Source organism: Eretmochelys imbricata, unplaced genomic scaffold (genome assembly GCF_965152235.1).
Source record: "Eretmochelys imbricata isolate rEreImb1 unplaced genomic scaffold, rEreImb1.hap1 Scaffold_39, whole genome shotgun sequence".
Classification (NCBI taxonomy): Eukaryota; Metazoa; Chordata; order Testudines; family Cheloniidae; genus Eretmochelys; species Eretmochelys imbricata.
In genome coordinates this window covers 61,795-75,310 of record NW_027554351.1, presented here as the reverse complement: position 1 = coordinate 75,310, position 13,516 = coordinate 61,795, and the positions used below count along the sequence as shown (strand labels likewise).

Below are 13,516 nucleotides of genomic sequence, written 5' to 3'. Positions count from 1 at the left end.
GACCCCTCCCCTCAAGGCGCCCTTTGTGGGCGGGGCGTGGGAGAGTCCCGCCCCCACTCAGCCGCGGGGTGTCTGCGCACGTGGGTTGCCGCGGGGGGGTCATGCTCCAGCTGCCTTCGCCCCCCCCACAAAGCACTCGGAGGCGGCGCCTGTGCGGGCGGGAGGCCGGTTTATTGCCCGGGCGGCGGGAGGCACCAGGCCCACGCGGGGGGGCACAGGGGGAGGCCCCCCCGGCTGATGGGCTGCGGGGGACGCGCGGGGGGGGGGAGGTCTCCACGTGGGGGGCTGGGGGGGCCGAGGCTGCTCCGTCTCCGGGCTCATTTCCAGCGGCCGCCCAGGCGGCCCTTGGGGGCCCCCTTCTTGCTGCGAAGAGAACAGGGGAGGAGGCGGGTGAGAAAAGGCGTCAGCAGCGCCCCAGATCCCCGCCCCCCTCCCCCCCCCCGGGGCCCCTCCCCCGGGGTCCAGCCCGGCCTCAACCCCCCCCCCCACCGGCCAGCTGGCCTTGGCATCCGCCCCGCGCTGCCCCCCTCCCCCGCCCGCCCGGGGAGCTGGGAGGGGGGAGAAGCATTTGCGGGGCTTGGTCTCGGGACCGGGACCCCCCCACACACTTCCCCGAGAGGGACACGGCGGAGGCTACTCACAATTTCTGGGCATGGCTGATGCTGTTGTAAAGGATGTTAATCTGCAAACGGGGCGGGGGGGAGAACCAGTTATTACCCAGCTGTTCGTTCCCCCCCCCGCCGGGGGCAGCCAATGCCCCACCCCGGGGCTGGATGGAGCCGGTGCCCCCTAGCGGGGAAAGGCCCCCCCGGCCCCCTTCTCTCACCTCGTATTTCTGGCGCTTGAGTTTCTCCATGAGGTCAAACTTCTCCGACTCCAGCTGGTGGATCCACTCGTGCAGCTCCTTGGCCTTCTCCCTGTGGGGCCAGGAGGAGGCACTGGCGGGATCGGGGCAGCTGCCAGTCAGCCCCCCGCCCCACACGGGCCCCTCGTATCCAGAGCACCCCGGGAAACGGGAGGCATGTGCCGCCCGAGGTAGCCGTGCTTGCTAGCCACAGGGGCTCATGGGAACGACACGCAGAGCATCATGGGAAAGGGGGGCATTGACGGACCATGGTAGCCATGGTCGCTAGCCCCAGGAGATCATGGGAACAAAGTGCAGAGCATCATGGGAAATGGGGGCATAGACAGGTCAAGAGGTAGCCATGGTCGCTAACCCCAAAGGATCATGGGAACAAAGCGCCGAGCATCATGAGAAATGGGACCATAGATGGCCAAGAGGTAGCCATGGTCACTAACCCCAGGGGATCATGGGAAATGGGAACCAAGAGAAGAGAATCAAGGGAAACGGACACAGATGACCAAAGTAGCAATCGATCACGTTGTTAACCTCAAGGGATTATGGGTAATGAGAACCAAGTGCAGAGCCTCATGGGAAATGGGACCATAGACGGCCAAGGTAGCAATGGTTGCTAACCCCAGGGGATCATGGGAACAAAGCTCAGAGCATCATGGGAAATGGGACCATAGATGGCCAAGGGGGAGCCATGGTTGCTAACCCCAAGGGATCATGGGAAATGGGAACCCAGCACAGAGCATCGTGGGAAATGAAGTCCCCTGAGCGCCCACCCCTACTGCGCCCACTGTACCTGAGTTCATCCTCCCGCATGCTGTCGATGTTTAGGGGCTTCCGTCGCTCGGCCAAGATTCGGTTCTTCATCTCCCGTCCCGTCTGCCGCTTGCCCCGCTTCTGCTCGGCCTGGCAAACAGGGCATGGGGGTCACGTCAACACGGGCTCCCTCCAGAGGCGGCTCCTCTGGGGTGGGGATCAGGGGGCTGGTTATAGAGACCCTTCCCCCGGTGCTGAGATGTGGCCGTCTCTGGGGTGGAACGCCAGGGTTGGTTATACGGGGACCCCTCACCCGGCGCCGAGATGCAGCTGCCTCTGGGGTGGAGCAGCTGGTGATTTTCAGACCGCTCCCCAGACTCCTCCCCCCTGCACACCCTCCCTGGCCCCCCCCCTCACCTTGACCAGATAGCCGCCGAAATGAGGCATGTTGGACAGAACCTTCTTCTTCTTGGCGTCGTCTTCGGCCCGTTTCTTGGCCTCCTCCTCCTCCTTGCGCAGCTTCTCTTCCTGCATGTTGTTGGGGGGGAGCAGAGCTGTCAGCCACGCAGCTGGAGGGGGCACAGACTGGAGGGGACAACCCCGCTCCAGCCCAGGAGTGGGGAGGGGATGTGGGGGGACTCACCGCTAGCTTGGCCTGGCGTTCCCGCTCCTTCTCGGTCCGGACCCGCACCTGCTCGTTCCGTTCCGCTCGGCGGCGCTCCTGCCAGGGGCCCGGTGACGGGTCAGGGCATGGCCTGCCACCCGCAGCGCCCTCCGGCCGGCTCCACCTCTTCCCCAGAACCCACAGTCCGCCTGGCATGCCCCCGGTACCCACAATCCACCTGGTATTCCCCCTGGTACCCACAATCCCCTGCCCTGCCCCCTGTACCTACAATCCGCCTGGCACACCCCCCTGATACTCACAATCCGCCTGGTATTCCCCCCGGTACCCACAATTCCCTGCCCTGCCCCCCATACCCACAATTCCCTGCCCTGCCCCCTGTATCTACAATCCGCCTGGCACACCCCCCTGGTACCCACAATCCCCTACCCTGCCCCCCGGTACCCACAATCTGCCTGGTATTCCCCCCTGGTACCCACAATCCCCTGCCCTGCCCCCTGTATCTACAATCCGCCTGGCACACCCCCCTGGTACCCACAATCCGCCTGGTATTCCCCCCGGTACCCACAATCCCCTGCCCTGACCCCTGTACCTACAATCCGCCTGGCACACCCCCCTGGTACCCACAATCCCCTGCCCTGCTCCCTGCACCCACAATCTGCCTAGCACACCCCCAGTACCCACAATCCCTTGCCCTGCCCTATGTACCCACAACCGCCCTCCCCCGCCCCGCACACCCCAGAACCCACAATTCTCTCCATCAAGGCGATGAGCTCCTCCTCCTCCTTCTTCCTCTGCTCGAAGTGCACGTCGATGAGCGTCTGCAGCTCCAGCAGGTCCTTCTCCATGCGCTTGCGGTGAATGTCCTGGAGGGCAGAGACAGCATGAGCTGGGGGGCACCCCCCGTGGGGGGGAGTGCCCTCTGCTGAGCCCCCCGCGCCCAACAGCCCCTGCTCAGCCCATAGTCCCGCACAGCCCAGCGCCCCCTGCTGAGCCCCCCCCCCCGCTCCCTGCAGCCCAGTGCCCCCCGCTGAGCCCCCCCCGCAGCCCAGCACCCCCCGCTGAGCTCCCCCCCGCTCCCTGCAGCCCAGTGCCCCCCGCTGAGCCCCCCCCGGCTCCCTGCAGCCCAGTGCCCCCCGCTGAGCTCCCCCCCGCTCCCCGCAGCCCAGTGCCCCCCGCTGAGCCCCCCTGCAGCCCAGCACCCCCCACTGAGCTCCCCCCCGCTCCCTGCAGCCCAGTGCGCCCCGCTGAGCCCCCCTGCAGCCCAGCACCCCCCGCTGAGCTCCCCCTGCTCCCTGCAGCCCAGTGCCCCCCGCTGAGCCCCCCTGCAGCCCAGTGCCCCCCGCTGAGCCCCCCACCCTGCTCCCCGCAGCCCAGTGCCCCCCGCTGAGCCCCCCTGCAGCCCAGCACCCCCCACTGAGCTCCCCCCCGCTCCCTGCAGCCCAGTGCCCCCCGCTGAGCCCCCCCCGGCTCCCTGCAGCCCAGTGCCCCCCGCTGAGCCCCCCTGCAGCCCAGCACCCCCCGCTGAGCTCCCCCCCGCTCCCCGCAGCCCAGTGCCCCCCGCTGAGCCCCCCTGCAGCCCAGCACCCCCCACTGAGCTCCCCCCCGCTCCCTGCAGCCCAGTGCGCCCCGCTGAGCCCCCCTGCAGCCCAGCACCCCCCGCTGAGCTCCCCCCCACTCCCTGCAGCCCAGTGCCCCCCGCTGAGCCCCCCTGCAGCCCAGCACCCCCCACTGAGCTCCCCCCGGCTCCCTGCAGCCCAGTGCCCCCCGCTGAGCCCCCCTGCAGCCCAGCACCCCCCACTGAGCCCCCCGCCCTGCTCCCCGCAGCCCAGCGGGATCTCTCTCACAACACTCACATCAAAGTCCACTCTCTCCCCATCGGGAATCTTCGGGGGGGCCAGCTGGGGAACTAACGGCCTGCTGCGGGCGGGAAGGGATAAGAAACAAGACAAAGAGGAAAGGGTTTCACGACTGACTGTTACAAGTTCAGACCTCTCCCCCGGTCCCAGGACTCGGACCCTCTGGGGTGGGGCGGGGGGCTGGGCACACAGGAACCCCCCGCCCAGCACTAAGACGCGGCCCCGCTGGGGTCGAGCGCGGGGGCTGCATATACGGGGACCCCTCGCCCAGCAGTAGGATGCAACCCCTCTGGGGTGGGGCGTGGGGGCTGGGCACACAGGGACCCCTCGCCCAGCGGTAGGATGCAGCCCCTCTCAGGCGGGGCGCGTGGGCTGGCTATATAGAGTCGCTCAGTGCATTGGGACAGCACTCCTGTCCAGGTTGTGGGGTTCCCTGCTCTGACTTGTGGGGTGCAGGCTGCACCCCAATTGTGAGTGGAAGTGAATCCTCCATCTTAAACTCCCCCCCCCAATGGGTACCGCAGTTACCTGGGTTTGGGACGCTCCTCTTCTGTGAAGAGAACAAGAGAAACATTGTTATTAGACAGAGAGAGGGAAACTACTTGTGGGGGGGGGGAAATTGTGGGGGACTGGGGGGGACACACCCCAAAAACCTCTTAGCAAGAAAGCCCCTGATATGCTCCACCTGTATCCAGTTCAGATGTCGGGGTACCTTCATAAGGGGAGGTGAGAATTGATGTGTGGGGGGGGAATCCATGGACAGATGGCCCCCCTCGGGCGGGGATGGAGAGAGTCCTGGCTGTTAAATAAAAAAAAGGAAGGGAAAAAAAGGGAGGAAGAAAAATGTACCCCTGAAGAAGAGAAGAAAATCTGTGAGGAGTGCGGGGGGCTGCAAGGTGGGGTGCAGGGAGCGGCACCGGAGATCCAAGGAGGGGGTGTCATAAGAATAGCCGCGGAGAAGGGTTTGGTGGAGGATGATGCTGAAGAAAGAGCAAAAAAGTCCTTCCAATGGAAGGTTTTTTTGGGGGGCAAGTAAAGGGTTAGAGAAGGAGGGTAAGGAGGACGTGTCCTCCGCAAGGGGCCTGCAGTGGGGGGGGGCTCCCCCACCCCAGGGGACACAGACCGTGTCTCTCGTGAGTAGTTTTAGAGGCAAGCAAGCTCTGCAGTTGCCACGTCTCTATGTAGATAGAGGCTCATATACATTCAGCGCCCCCCCCCCCAGCAGCTCCCCTTCCAGCCCCCTCCTCCCCAGTGCAGTCAGGGGTGACTCCGGATGGACCCAGGGGGAGCTGAGATCAGAATCCGGCCCTGTCCCCACTGCAAACAGAAGTGACTCCGGATTTGGGATGGGGCGGGGGGGGGAGGACTGAGATCAGAATCCGGCCCTGTCCCCACTGCAAACAGAAGTGACTCTGGATTTGGGGTGGGGTGGGAGGGGAGGACTGAGATCAGAATCCGGCCCTGTTCCCACTGCAAACAGAAGTGACTCCGGATTGACCCTGGGGAAGCTGAGCTCAGACCTTCCCCCGTGACAACGGAACCCCGTGAATGTATATTTGGGTCATGGCCATGCACCTGGGAACCGAACTGTATCCCATACGGTCGCCGGTCATAGCGATCCGTTCTTCCCGCCAGGCCCCGGGCTGCACCCCAGACCCGTCGCGGATACATGGGGAGCACACGCCCGGCCACCCATGTATCGGGACCCGCACCGGCCGGCCACGCACGCTGGGTTTGCGGGAGCCCACGTCTATATCCCAGCCCAGCCTGGCCGGCGAGGGATTTACCACCTGACCTGCCCCCAGGCTGAGATATAGAGAGAAACATACGGGGGGAGGGGGGCGCCCCGGGCAGAGCTGGGCGGGGGCCGTGCCAGGGACCCAGGGACCAGGCTAGAGTGGGAGGGTGGAGGTGTCAATCACTGGGGTGCAGGGATCCCCGGCCTCTAGGTGGCGCCCTCCCTCCATGCCAAAAACCAGCCATTTCTAGGCAAGGCCCAGGCCCCCCCAATCCACCCCCTGCCCCCCAGCCACCCCTCTCTATCCCCCCCAGCCATCCCCCCTCTATCCACCTCCACCCCTCCAATCCAACCACCACCCTCTATCCACCCCAGCCATCCCCCTCTATCCATCCCCAGCCCCCCCATCCATCCCCTCTAACCACCCCATCCACCTCCACCCACCCCCACGCACCCCATCTTTCCACCCCCATCCACCCCCACCCACCCCCCACCATCCATCCATCCACCCCTCTATCCTCCCCCAGCCACCCCCATCCAGCCACCCTCCCTCTATCCACCACAGCCACCCACCCCCAGCCACCCCGTCTATCCACCCCCATCCACCCACCCATCTCTATCCACCCCCAATCCAGCCACTGTCCTCTATCCATCCTCAGCCCCCCCAGCCCCCCTCAGCCCCCCATCCACCCCGTCTGTCCACCCCCATCCACCCATCCTCCTCTATCCACCCCCAGCAACCCCCCACCATCCACCCCCTGCCACCCTCCATCCATCCACCCCCTCTATCCACCCCCAGCCACCCCCCTCTATCCACCCCAGCCACCCCCACCATCCACCCCTGCCACCCCCCATCCACCCACCCCCCTCTATCTACCCCATCCGCCCCATTCACCCTCCTCTATCCACCGCATCCACCCCCAGACCCCCCATCCATCCCCAGCCCCCCATCCACCTCCCATCCATTCACCCACCCCCAGCCACCCCCTCTATCCACCCCCAGCCACCCCCCATCCATATCTCTCTATCCATCCATCCACATACACCCCTGTGTCTGTCCCTCCACCCCCGTGTCCAGCCATCGTAGCTGCCCCTCCTGGGGACTGGACAGTGCGGACACCAGGCCCGGGGGCGGGGGTGTGTGATTTACCCTGGGGGGGGGGATAAGGCCTGGGGGGCCCAGCCCAGCTCTGCCCATCCCCCGCTCCGCCGGCACCACCCCCCCACCCTCAGCCGGTGGGGGCAGGGTGGCGCCCCACCGAAGCCCCCACCTCAGGGGTATTTCTCCAAGGAGGAAGCGAAGCAGGAAAATACCTGGCTCTGCGGCCGGCTGGGGTTCCTCAGACACTGCACAGCCATGGGGCGGGGGGCAAGGGTTTAAGGGCAGGTATGGGGGAGGGGGAGGGGAGGGAAGATTGGGGAGGAGGGAGGAGGGATCAGGGGTGGGGGGAGCGAGCGCGGGAGAGAAACGGAGAGGCGGTTAAACCAAGGCGGCTCGGGTGGGGGCCCGTTAAATCCGGTTACTCGTTAGTGGGGGAGGGACTGCCCCCCTGCCCCCCTTTCAATGTCCCTGCCCATCCCCCTCCCCCACCCGGGTGAGATCACAGTGTGCCCCCCCCAACACATGCGAAGCGGGATGGGATGTGAGGGGAGAGGGGCAGTGATCCAGTGAGGGGGGAAGGGTGCCGCAGTGGGAGGGTAGTGATGCAGTGGGGGGCAGTGATGTAGTGGGGGCTGCGGGGGAAGGGCCCTGCAGTGACGCAGTGGTGGGAGGAGAGTGAAGGGCCCTGCAGTGATGCAGTGGGGGACAGAGATGCACTGGGCAGCTGTGAGGGCAGGGCCTGCAGTGATGCAGTGTGGGGGAGGGGGAAAGGGCCCTGCAGTGGAGCGGAGGGGGGAAGGGCCCTGCAGCGATGCAGTGAAGGGAAGGGGGGGAAGAGTCCTGCAGTGAAACAGTAGAGGGGAGGGGAGGAAGGGCCCTGTAGTGATGGGGAGGGGGAAAGGCCCTGCAGTGACGCAGTGGAGGGGAGTGGGGAGGGCCCTGCAGTGATGCAGTGTGGGGGGGAGGGGCCCTGCAGTAACGCAGTGGGGAGATGTCCCAAGTCAGGAACACACCTGGCATCCTCTGCACTGCCCCCACCCTGGCTGATGCCCCCATGGCTGCCCCACCCCCAGACCCCTGGGGAGGAAAAAACCCTTCAGCCGACAAACCAGAAAGGAGGAAGCCTGTGAAGAGAAAACCTAACATGGACGAGAGCAAACATGATGGGAACAGAACCCAGGAGTCCTGGTTCCCAGTCCCCTCTTCTCTAACCACTGGACCCCACTCCCCTGCCAGAGCTGGGGAGAGAACCGAGGAGTCCTGGCACCCAGCCCCAGCCCCATTCTACCCTTAGCCCCCACTCCCATCAAGTTGCTTGTTCCTGATTCCAGCTGGAATGTGAGGTCTCTGCTCCTGGTGACCTAGAGGAAAGAGTGGGGTCCCCATGGCATGGGGGGGGCAGGTGCGCAGCTGTCTCACCTTCCTCCTCCTCAGCCTCCTCAGCCTGTTCCTCTTCTTCAGAGAGAGAGAGAGAGAGAAAGAGAGCAAGGGGTTAGTGCTGGGCTGTGTGTTCCCGGAGTCCCATCTCAGGGGGCAGATTGCAGGAGTCCGGGGGGAGGGTGTCTGGGGGGAAGGTTTTGGGGGGTGGAGTGTAAAGCTGGACCCCATAAGGTTAAGCAAATCAGCAGGCTGGGTGACCTGGAAGCAACCCTTAAGGACGTTTCAAAAGGGCACAGCCACGGTGAACAAGGCCATTCCTGGTAGACAGGTATCAGAGCCGTGTTGAGGAGCCTTGAGCCTTTAACCCGTTTGCCAGCATTGTTAGAGACACAAAGAGCAGCTGCTAAATGTGTTTCCATTTACCGCAAGCTGCTGGTTGGATCGAATTAGCTGGTAGACACTGCATCATAGAATCATAGAACATCAGGGTTGGAAGGGACCTCAGGAGGTCATCTAGTCCAACCCCTGCTCAAAGCAGGACCAATCCCCAATTAAATCATCCCAGCCAGGGCTTTGTCAAGCCTGACCTTAAAAACTTCTAAGGAAGGAGATTCTACCACCTCCCTAGGTAACACATTCCAGTGTTTCACCACCTTCCTAGTGAAAAAGTTTTTCCTAATATCCAACCTAAACCTCCCCCACTGCAACTTGAGACCATTATTCCTTGTCCTGTCATCTTCTACCACTGAGAATAGTCTAGAACCATCCTCTCTGGAACCACCTCTCAGGTAGTTGAAAGCAGCTATCAAATCCCCCCTCATTCTTCTCGTCTGCAGACTAAACAATCCCAATTCCCTCAGCCTCTCCTCATAAGTCATGTGTTCCAGACCCCTAATCATCTTTGTTGCCCTTCGCTGGACTCCAATTTTTCCACATCGTTCTTGTAGTGGGGGGCCCAAAACTGGACACAGTACTCCAGATGAGGCCTCACCAGTGTCGAATAGAGGGGGACGATCACGTCCCTCGATCTGCTCGCTATGCCCCTACTTATACATCCCAAAATGCCATTGGCCCTCTTGGCAACAAGGGCACACTGTTGACTCATATCCAGCTTCTCGTCCACTGTCACCCCTAGGTCCTTTTCCACAGAACTGCTGCCGAGCCATTCGGTCCCTAGTCTGTAGCGGTGCATGGGGTTCTTCCGTCCTAAGTGCAGGACCCTGCACTTATCCTTGTTGAACCTCATCAGATTTCTTTTGGCCCAATCCTCCAATTTGTCTAGGTCCCTCTGTATCCTATCCCTGCCCTCCAGCGTATCTACCACTCCTCCCAGTTTAGTATCATCTACAAATTTGCTGAGGGTGCAATCCACACCATCCTCCAGATCATTTATGAAGATATCGAACAAAACCGGCCCCAGGACCGACCCCTGGGGCACTCCACTTGATACCGGCTGCCAACTAGACATGGAGCCATTGATCACTACCCGTTGAGCCCAACAATCTAGCCAGCTTTCTACCCACCTTATAGTGCATTCATCCAGCCCATATTTCTTTAACTTGCTGACAAGAATACTGTGGGAGACCGTGTCAAAAGCTTTGCTAAAGTCAAGAAACAATACATCCACGGCTTTCCCTTCATCCACAGAACCAGTAATCTCATCATAGAAGGCAATTAGATTAGTCAGGCATGACCTTCCCTTGGTGAATCCATGCTGACTGTTCCTGATCACTTTCCTCTCGTGTAAGTGCTTCAGAATTGATTCCTTGAGGACCTGCTCCCTGATTTTTCCGGGGACTGAGGTGAGGCTGACTGGCCTGTAGTTCCCAGGATCCTCCTTCTTCCCTTTTTTAAAGATGGGCACTACATTAGCCTTTTTCCAGTCGTCCGGGACTTCCCCCGTTCACCATGAGTTTTCAAAGATAATGGCCAATGGCTCTGCAATCACAGCTGCCAACTTCTTTAGCACTCTCGGATGCAACTCGTCCGGCCCCATGGACTTGTGCACGTCCAGCTTTTCTAAATAGTCCCTAACCACTTCTTTCTCCACAGAGGGCTGGCCACCTACTCCCCATGCTGGGCTGCATCCATCCCGTGCCTGTCCCCTAATGCTCCGTCGCTGTCTTCTAGTGACTCAGAGAGCAAATCTTATCCCCCGGATGCGATGTGTGGTGTAATAACTCCTTGGGCCTCATCTGTCCTCGAAACCCGCAGTTCACCCTTTGGGACCCTTGTCTTTTATTTTTCCTGAGCAGTCTCAGGTTTTGGGGTTGAGGATTGGCCATGAGCGTGTGTTTGGGGGTGGGGGGGTGGGGCGAGATCTGAAATATTCATTGACCGGGGAGCAATTGTGTCTGATCCTTTGGGATTAGAAAGAACCTCACCCAGGGTAAAATGGGGTTTTGAATAACCTCTCACTATATTTGATGGGGCTGACTGGATGGGAACCTAAAGGGGGTGGCGTTCGGCTTCGGGTTAACCGGCCTGGTGCTACAGAAGCTGGTTTGTTACTGGCTCGATTAATCTGATTGTAAACCACCAGTTTGGAGGTGGGGCGGCTGCCCTGGTTCTTGCAGTCTGCCCTCAGGGTGGCCTTCTCAGTGCGGCCCATCCAGGCAGCCGGTCACAGGGGGAAGGTTTTTTGGGGGGTATCAGTGGGGGGGAACCAGGTCTCCCAGAGGCTGTGATAGCCCCGGCCAAGAAGCCGGGGGCTCCGTCTCTTCCCCTGCAGCCGCCTCCTCTGGGACAAAAAGACAGACTGTCAGAGACAGATGTTGGGGGGGGTGGGGGCTGGAACCCTCCGTCCTTCCTTCCTCCAGCCATCCCCCCACCCCACCCTCCCCCTCACACTGGGGCCAGGCCTAGAGCATATTTGACTTCAGACACAAATTTGATTATTTAAAGGGGAACAGGGGCGGGGGCATAAGCCCCCCCACCCCACCCCCAATTCCATTCAGAAGAGCAGCTAAGTCTGTGAAACAAGATGGATTCCTGTCCAGGCAGCCTTGCCCTTTAAGAAGGCTGGCCCTACAAATACTTGTCTGCAGACAGAAATTGAAACATTAAAGGGGAGTTGTGGGTGGAGCATAGGGAAGCCACTTTGCCATCCTGTTTTAGGGGCGGAATATGTCGGATGATGACTTTCCCTTTAAGAAGGCGGGACCTACCAATATTTGTCTGCAGATAGAAATTTAGAAATTAAAAGGGAATTGGAAGGTGATTCTAATAATGATGCCCCTAAACCCAGCCCCTCCCAAAGCAGCACTTGGGGCAGCCATAAGATGTGGGTCAAATAAATAACCATAAATAATAACAACTAATAATATCCATACAAAATAGCCTTTAAGGGAAAGTAGCAGGCTGAATGATGTTGATACTTAGAGTTAGGGTTAGGATAGTAATTCTGATGGATAGTAATTATTAACCTTCAGCCATTAAATACTAAAATGTGTGTATAGTACATTAGTAAGAATTTATAATTGATTATTAACACCCGTCAGTAAGCATTTCAATATAAAATATCTATATAAATTAATAATTTTATTGATTAACCATATGTTGTTAAATATTTGAATATAAAATATATAACTAAATGATTAGCAAATTATTATTTATAATTATTAACCATCTGTTATTGATATTTAAATATTAAAATATGAAGATAATAAATTTTAACCATTTCTTATTGATAACTGCTATCTGCCATTAAATATTTGACTGTTAAAATCTGTATAGAATCATTAAATTATGAACCATTTCTTATTGATAGTAATTACCACCTATAATTAAATATTCAAATAGTAAAATATTTAAATGATAATTGCATTATTAAGATCATAATTAACCACTTGTCATTAACTAAGTAAACATTAAAATTGTATGTAACGATTAAATTACCAATCATTATTGATCGTCATTATAACCTGCTATCATTAAATATTTGAATAATAAAATATTTACATAATAATTATACTCTCTGTTACTGTTCGTCATTATCAGCCAGCAATAAATATTACAATCTAAACAGGATAAGTAAATGATTAATCATTTAGTATTGGAAATAATTATTAGCCACTGGTCATTGATTATTTGTCTGTAAACACGGCTACACAATGATGAAGTTACTAACCATCATTTAATCACTGATTGGCTAGTGACTGGTTATTAACCACACTAGATTGTACCTATTGCCCTATTAGGTAAGAAGAGATTCATATCATGGGATGAATCCCTGTATGTCCATTGTAACACGACCCGATTATCCATGAGCTACAGATGCCGGTTGGCCTAAGAACAAATGGGGATGGAGCGACTGAGAAGGAAATACCTGGCCTGACCCATCCGAGAGGGCCTTGGCCTCTTCCCTGGCCACACGTTCCCTCAGTGGCTCAGACAACTCCTGCCCCAGACTGACCCACTGGGGTCTTCTCCTCCTCTCTCACTGCCAGTGGAGGCCCCAGTCATTCGCTAATAATGGCTAATTAACAGAGACCAGGGATTAACTGATTGTGGTGGGGGGGGGGAGGAAAGCGTCACGTACCTTCATGCTGCTCCCTGCGGAGAAAAGGAGAGAGAGAGAGAGAGAGAGAGAAGCTTGTTGCATATTAGTATAGCCAGCACCTGACATGGGTCCTGACTCATCCAGGGCTGCTGTGTGCCAGGGACCCCCCTGCCTTCCCAGGGTTAAAATCCATGGGGCAGCCCAAATTAATTCAGTTCCAGGGCAGGGACTGGCTGGCTCGGAGGGCAGGGCAGGGAATGGGGCACGGGGTCTTTCCCCTCTTGGGGGCACCAGCTCCCATCCGGCCCCAGGGTGGGGGCTGGCTGGTTCAGGAGAGGCGGCGGGGGGCAGGGAATGGGGCACGGGCCCTTTCTTCTCTAGGGGGCACTGGCTCCCATCCGGCCCCAGGGCGGGGTCTGGCTGACTTGGGGTGCGGGGACGTTCACTTACTCCTCATACTCCACTTCTTCTGCATCAGACATGGTGATGGCTGATGGGCTTCACCTGTGGTGGGGAGAAATAGACACAGATTAGCACTTTGGTGGTGGGGGAAGGTTTCAGGCCTGGGCTAGCAGAGGGCTGCGGGTCGGGAGTGAGGGGCCACGGCAGGGCCTGGGGAACAGGGTGGGGGGCTGGGCTGTCCTTGGGGTGGCCTCAGAGCTCAGGGTGCGCTGTGGGGGGGAGCCGGCAGCTGCCGAAAGGTCA

General features: G+C 59.0%; 1 protein-coding gene across 1 annotated transcript; it reads right to left on the bottom strand.

Annotated features, from left to right (window-relative positions):
- Window positions 1-317: 317 nt before the first annotated feature.
- Window positions 318-13,293, bottom strand: TNNT1 (troponin T1, slow skeletal type). The gene is made up of 13 exons (XM_077806948.1): window positions 13,262-13,293; window positions 12,851-12,864; window positions 8,350-8,385; window positions 7,143-7,175; window positions 4,619-4,640; window positions 4,088-4,151; window positions 2,981-3,097; window positions 2,253-2,330; window positions 2,027-2,137; window positions 1,650-1,759; window positions 827-917; window positions 642-682; window positions 318-363 (listed from the first exon to the last, which is right to left on the bottom strand). The coding sequence occupies exons 1-13, from the start codon at window positions 13,291-13,293 to the stop codon at window positions 318-320; spliced, it is 795 nt and encodes a 264-aa protein (XP_077663074.1).
- Between the last annotated feature and the right edge of the window lie 223 nt (window positions 13,294-13,516).

Bases quoted from the DNA above. Each gene is read 5' to 3' on its own strand.
- TNNT1 (XM_077806948.1), bottom strand. From the start codon at position 13,293: ATGTCTGATGCAGAAGAAGTGGAGTATGAGGA. The intron at 3,098-4,087 runs GTGAGTGTTGTG...TCTGCCCTCCAG, and splicing joins GGGAGAGAGTGGACTTTGAT to GACATTCACCGCAAGCGCAT. The intron at 364-641 runs GTGAGTAGCCTC...TTCTCTTCGCAG, and splicing joins ATCAGCCATGCCCAGAAATT to CAAGAAGGGGGCCCCCAAGG.